Genomic DNA, 7,355 nt, shown 5'->3' on the forward strand with positions numbered 1-7,355 from the left:
AGATTTACATTAAACTTACATGGTGTTAAGATAATGATGATAGAAAGCTTCCCCTAAAATTTTACTGGCTTAGGTGTTTTTTTTTTTTTTAGAAATGAATAAAGCGCCTTGAACACCCAGCAGGGTGGATATGTGCGCATTACAAGTCTTATTATTATTTATTATTATTAAAGAAATTTCCCGAAAATAATTTTCAACTTAGTCAGACAATTTCCTTTAGCATGTACAACGGATTTACTTGACTCTCCTGAAAATACTTTTTTTTTCAAAAACGCTTTTTTGGGGGGGTCACAGAGCTCGGGAAAGTACCAGGTATACAGTGCTAACACTCATCAGTGTATGTGTGTAAAACCAAAATAAATATTATTACTATAATTGTGATTGTTTAATCCCTTTTAAGAATACGCATCCAAGCAGTCAACAGTATAGGTGTGGGGCCGTACAGTGCCTCGCTCAAAGTCACCACCAAAGCGCTTCCTCCCGATCCACCACGCCTGGAGTGCACCCTCTACAGTCATCAGAGTCTCAAGCTCAAATGGGGCGACAATGCCAAGTCGCCTGTCGACGCGCGCATCCAGAATTACACCGTTGAGATGGAGGACAGGAAAGGAAGGTCGGTTCTTACAATATAATTTTCTTCCTCATTTAGTCTGATTTCAGATTTTTTTTCCTAAAGGCACTGGAGACTATTGGTAATTACTCAAAATACTTGTTAGCATAAAAACTTACTCGGAAACAAGCAATGGAGAGCTGTTGATAGTATAAAACATTGTGAGAAATGGCCCCCTCTGAAGTAACATAGTTTTTGAGAAAAGAGATTATTTCTCACTCAAAGTTTAAAAAACTTCGGGCCTGAAGCCTTTTATTAAAGCACACAAATTTGTGCAACAAGGGTGATGCCTGTTACCAACTACTTTTTTATGCTAACATTTTCCCAAAGTGTCCAGTGCCCTTAAAAGATTTGGGTACTTTTTGTAACACAGAACACAGTGTCCACAGATTTACATTAAACTTACACCGTTTGAAGATAATGATAGTAGAAAGCATACCTTAAAATATTAGTTGTTGAGGTGCTGGAGTTTTTGAGAAATGAGTAAAACAATGTCATAAAAATACGTTTTTACATGCTAAAATAATGTTTGTCTCATGATCACCGAGACGAAAATTATTTTCATGACACTGTTTTACTCATTTCTCAAAAACTGCAGCACCTCAGCAAGTAATATTTTAAGGTATGCTTTCTACTATCATTATCTTCAACCTGTGTAAGTTTAGTGTAATTCTGTGGACATTGTGTCCTACAAAAAGTAATACACATCATTATACAGTAAAATGCAGACAACATTCTTCATCCCTGATGCAAATTACTAGAACCCTATTCTTTTTCAACTCTTAACCTACAGGTACTGCGTTGCGTATTGCGGTGCTAACGTCTCGCACAAGGTGTCCAAGTTGAGCGAACAGACCTCGTACAGATTCCGCATCTTTGCCAGTAACGATGCCGGGGATGGCCCGTACTCGGAGAGTTACACATTTACAACGACCAAAGCCCCACCTCCATGTCTAAAAAGTGAGCTATAGATCCATCTCTTTGCCCCCACACTGTACACTATAGCTTTGTTTGATGTCTTGAAAGCACTGGACACTATTGGTACTCGGGATAACTGTTATCATAAAAAACTTACTTGGTTACAAGCAATGGAGAGCTGTTTATAGTTCAACATTGTGAGAAACAGCTCCCTCTGAAGTAACACTTTTTGAAAAAGAGTAAATTTTTCACTTCCATAGTAAAAGACTTCAGGCCTGAATGAAGTCTTTGGTTGACATCTGAGAGCACACAAGTTTGTGCAACAAGAGTGTTTTTCTGCCATTTCTCTTGTAACATGGATGTCCAGTTCAGTCCCGTTTCCCTCGTGTATTACAAAATAAGTACTATTTGACGACAACTTTGTTTTTCTCTTTTTTTTCGACAGCTCCCAAAGTAAGCCTGATCAGTGAAGACTGCTGCGTTGTAGAGTGGCAAGCACTGGGAAATATTCAGAATGATGTTGTCATCTACCATTGCCAATGTCAGAGAGTCCGAGACAGTGAAATCAAACTGGTGAGAAACCCTTTTTGACACGATTTTAACCCAAAGCTTTGAAAAAGACCCCCCCCCCCCCCCAAGTCAAAGCAAAAATAAAAACGGAGAAAAAAAGAAAAAGCAAAAAACAAAACTGGTAAGCATTATTTTGTTGTCCAGACATGTTGTTCTGTTTTGTGCTTAAACAGCTCTATGATTTTAACCTACATTTTGTGTAAGGGTTGGATTTCACAAAGAATTAAGACTAGTCTTATCTCGAGACGGGATGAGTTACTTGACCTTACTTAAGACTAGCCTTAAGTTTTTTAATAACTTCTCTAGAGTCCTAGGACCAGTCCCAACTTAGAACTGTCTTTGTGAAATCGACCCCTGGTCCCCTCCTCTAATTTGGCACCACCACCCTGAGTTCGTGTTGACTAAACCCTAGTGTTGACATCTTTATCCTTCCCGTTTTGTCGCAGGTATACCGAGGGCCCGGCAGTAGCGTCATCGTACCCGACCTAATGCCAGGCACCGAGTACAGAGTCCGCACCTGTGCTATCCGTCTACTGGACGACGGTGGACCGGAGCTCGTCGGAACCTACAGTCCGTGGGAGAGCTTCCTCACGGCGAGTCTAGTCCCCGCGACACCCATCATTAAGGAAGACGCCCAAGCTGATGAACCCACGGCTGAACCCAAGTCTCTGGAGGATCAGACCTTCATCGCCATCTGCCTGGTAGCTTTCTTCCTCCTTGCCATCTTGTCGGCGTGGTTCATGGCTTGATGAACACTGAAGAGGAAATAGTATCGTATCCAGGCTTGGATTTGTTGATTTCTAATGTCTGTCTGGGGGGCCAAGCTGAAGTTTGTGCATGGATTTGGGATTTTTTTATCAAACCTCTTGCCGGAAACCCAGTCCATGAAGCTGCTTAAGCAGAAAATACTGCAAATTTCCATGCTAAGTAAACATTGAGTGGGGCACCAATTGCCACATTGTTAATTTGTGGGAATTTTGGCTGGTAACCTGTTCCTGTTATTATTATACTTATCTGTGCTTAGCAAGTTTTTGTGCTTGCAGGCTTTATGAAATTGGGCCCAGGAGTTTTTCCTAGAAAGACAATTCTTACTTCTCTTCGTAGGTTAGGAAAGACATACACTGGGTTCGGAACGTAGAGTCCTGCAGCCGATTTCACAAAGCGATAAGATTAATCCTATCTCGAGTTAGTACAAGTAACTCGTCCTAACTTAGGATGGGTTCAAAGCATCCAAACGTCTTCGGATACTGATCTTAACTCCTCCTCAGTCCTAAGATTAATCCTAAGTCAGAAAGAGTTTGGTGAAATCGACGGCAGGCTTGGAACCCCAAATGTTTGGGAATATTGGCCCTGAATCCATGCACGGAACTCGCCCCCAACTTCTTTTACAGTTTTTCTTACTCAGAATCTTCTTGCAGGGTAGGGGAGGGGGTCCTTTCTGTCTGGAATGTTCCCCCCCCCCCCCCCCCCCCCCGACGGCATCAGGAATCGAGTAGGAATTACTTGGAAGCGGCCATTCATTTTAAGCTGTGTACAATAAGAGTAATTATTCATGTACAAAATGTCATTCACTGTGGATTTATTAAAGACAAGTATAAGTCGTTGCATGTTTTTTTTTCTTCTCCTTCTTTCGTGAAAAGCTTGCAAGTCAACAATCAATATTATTTATTAAAAATCGAGAACTGCTGCACTCTTAGACTGGTTGCAAACCAAAATGGGAATGACATGTAAACCAAAATGAGAATGAAACCACATAGTGAGTCAAGACGCCAGACGGAAGAGATGTTATTCACCAATTTTTAACAATCCTTAGTGGCATTTTCCCCCTATATTTAATTTGAAAGTAGATACACTTGATTTTTTAGTCACCGAAAATACATTTTTATTACTTGAAGTAGTGAAAATAAAGTCTCTGTACGTATCATTGTGAAAACCACGGCCATGGTGGGAAAATTTTTCCTGAAATGTAGTACTTATTTATTTCAAACAGTCAACAGCATTGGGGGAGGCTTTTTAATCGGGTCGTAAAATGTTTTGTTTTTGTTTAAATGTTGTCTTTGGGAATTTTTTTATTTTTATTATTTTGTTAGATTTCTTTTTAGCTGTAGAATGATTCACACATCTGTTTTTTTTTTTTAACATTTTAATTTTCAATGGCACCCCGGAACAAATATATTGACAAATCATTGAGACCGCCAACAGAGGGCTTGATAGCTCTGCCTGCCTGTTAACCCAAAGGTGATTGGTTTGAGTCACACTCTAGTCTTTTTTTTTCTTTGTTCAATCCTAAATCAATTTTGAAAAGTGTAACGATTGATTGTAAACTGTCAAAGGGTGTGTACAACATTGGTAAGAAAGAATGAACATTTATAGAATTGCACACAAACTAACTGGTCATGATTTTTCAAAATTTCCCTTGAAAAAAAAAAAAAAAAAAAAACTCAATCTGAGGTTTTTGGCCTTTGTACCCTTTTCAAATCTTCCCTAATAGCTGTATACCAAATGGAAGTGTCCTTATAACTAAATGACAACGAAAAAGTGCTCTTCCCCCATAAGGGATTATTTCAAGATCTGTAGATTGGAAATAGCCGAATAGATGCATCCATTCTGTGGCCCTGCAGCCGATTTCACGAAACGCTAGGATTAATCCTATCTCGAGTTAACTTAGGATGGGTTCAATGCATCCTAACATCTATGGATACGGAACTTAACTCGTCCTAAGTCCTGATACTAATCCTAAGATAGGAAGAGTTTGGTGAAATCGACGGCTGCCTCGTAGCTCCGCTGAAGCACAAATCATCGCTAAACAGTTTGCTGCTAAGCGCAAATGAGCTGGATACCAGTCACAGATGTTACACATGACATGGTGTGTTTAGCTGGTTACCTTATTCTGGTAATCTGTTTCGTGCTTAGCTATTTATGTGCTTAAGCAGCTGTACGAAGTTTGGGCCAGACCCACCCACCAATAAAGCAACTGCTGTTGGCCTGGCGGAGTAGTGCACTATGTTACATGCATCTTGCGCTGGCAGGGCCTAATTTCATAAAGCTGTTAAGCAGAAAACACTCCTCCTCCAATTTCTTTGCATCAGCCCGGCAATGCAAACTTAATGTCATGTCGGCTGGTAACCTGTTTCTGCTAAGCAGTAGTATTTATTTTCTACTTGGCAAGTTTTTGTGGTGCAGGCTTTATGAAATTGGGGCCCTGACACGATGCGGAAATTCGAATGGCTTTATTAAACATGTTTGAATGTAATTGTATTGTGTCGGATGTTGTACTTCGGGGCTTATGCTCACGAATCCTGTGATTGGTTGATATATACGGGGCGGAGCTTCATGGATAGGATTTGTTCGAAATCGTGTTTTGTTGATGTTTTGAGTTAAGTTTCCCGATTCGTAGTCAGATTATTATAGTTACCACTTTAGCGCAAATGTTATGTAAACGCACTGCCAGTTTCATTAAGAGTCACAAGTTTAAAGATTTATGAGTAATTCTTGTTGCATTGTTAATTTATTGTACTATTGAGATTTTTGTTTTTTATAAAGGGAGGAATGAAGAAGTCCATGCGGAGGTGATGCTTAAACGTAATTAACAACAACTCTGAATTAACGTGCCAAAAAGGGTCGGTACGTGTAGCTGTCGGAAACCATTGAGAAAGGACCACTGTCGGAAACCTTTCCTACAAAGCTTGATTCTGCAACAGTTTTATTTGAAACTTGTTATTTATTTGTTAAAAAGTTTCTTTGTTTTGAAGCAGAAAACCAAGAAGCGTCTTGACGGATGACTTATATTTCCATAGTAAGACTTTATGATATTTATTGTGGAGATCACTGCGCTATTAACAGCTGGCTGTGATATTAAATCACAACTCTTTTTTTTGTTTTATCTCTCTGTGTTTGACAAATCCATCGGTGATGAATACTTCAATTAACAGTAAAGTAACGTATAACTTGAGAGAGTAATTTTTGGGTTAAATGTTATGTCCTTATTTTTCTTTTTTAATATGTGTACAAATGAAAATGTGATTAACCCAAACGTAAGCAGGGCCCAATTTCTTGGAGCTGCTTTTCTTACATGCTTAAAAACACAACTGTGCTTACCAGAATAAGGTTACCATCCAAACTACCATGTCATATATACGGTTTGCAACAGGGAAACCAGTGAATGACATATTTGTGATATGGTATCTTAGCTGGTAACCTTCTTCTGTTAAGCCAATTTGTTTTTGCTTAGCTACTTTTGGATGCAGCTCTATTAAATTAGGCCCTTCTATTAAACTGGCCTTATTTGATTGTTACGTAAAGTCAAACTTATAATAGATCCAACAACTTGTTTCTACAACTTGTTGTTTTTGTTTATTTTAAAAAAGTTGTTGTTGTTGTTGTTGTTACTTTGGTATTTTGGGGGGAAGGGTAGGTTGTTATCTTTCATCATACTAAAGCAAAAGAAAACAAAATATATATAAATATATATATGACACAATTATAATGCATCCATGGTAAGTGGCTTAAACAATGAAGAATGTGAGGAAGGGAGGAACCGACTACAAATTGAACATTGTCTGTATTGTACATAAATTTAAAAAACTTGATAAAACAGTAGCAGGAGTACAGTTGATTGTCGACTTTTAACATAATTATATTTACCTTAAAAATCCGGACGTCAAATCCGGAATTATATTTTTTTGAAAAAGAGTATTACGTTTCATCGGTATGTGCTAGTATTATATTTGAATAAAAAGAAGAAAAAACGTAACAAAAGAAAAAAAAATTGATGGGAAAAAAAAAAGTTTAAAAAAGAAGCAGAGGTACATGTAGTTTTGAGAGAGCGCCCGCTCTTAAATTGATTAATTAATTAATGAACTTGAATAATTAGCTGCCATCGTGTATTATGTAATAGATCAGTTAAAAAATATGACACAATTATTATACCCTACTCCATCTATGTTATATAGTACTTTGTTGTATGTGTAGAGAAGGTGTGTTTTTCACACATACAGTTTTGTGGTGTGACATTTAGAACGTATGTATTCTATTCTAAAAATTTATTTTTTAATTTTTAACGAGCCATAACTTGGAAGAAACTGCGAAGCACACTCGGAGTTTGGGGCATATAACCGGGATTGAGACACCCCCTTATTCTGTAATGGAATATTCCAATGAACATTCAAAAGGATACTGCAAACCAAAATTGTACGGGTGAGAAAGGATTTTATTATTATTATTATTATTATTATTATTATTATTATTATTATTATTA

General features: G+C 38.0%; 1 protein-coding gene across 3 annotated transcripts in view; it reads left to right on the plus strand.

The window, feature by feature from the left end:
- The window catches only part of LOC117299002 (fibronectin type-III domain-containing protein 3A-like), an 87,210-nt gene extending 82,425 nt beyond the window's left edge, over window positions 1-4,785 (plus strand). For all 3 annotated transcript variants that reach the window (XM_033782407.1, XM_033782406.1, XM_033782408.1), the window contains exons 18-21: window positions 401-613; window positions 1,404-1,570; window positions 1,974-2,101; window positions 2,545-4,785. In XM_033782407.1, coding sequence (XP_033638298.1) covers window positions 401-613; window positions 1,404-1,570; window positions 1,974-2,101; window positions 2,545-2,847 — 811 coding nt within the window. In that variant the 3' untranslated portion in view covers window positions 2,848-4,785. The remainder of the gene's footprint in view (window positions 1-400; window positions 614-1,403; window positions 1,571-1,973; window positions 2,102-2,544) is intronic.
- The last annotated feature ends 2,570 nt before the right edge of the window (window positions 4,786-7,355 follow it).

The sequence above is a fragment of the Asterias rubens genome, chromosome 13, assembly GCF_902459465.1.
Source record: "Asterias rubens chromosome 13, eAstRub1.3, whole genome shotgun sequence".
Taxonomy (NCBI): Eukaryota; Metazoa; Echinodermata; class Asteroidea; order Forcipulatida; family Asteriidae; genus Asterias; species Asterias rubens.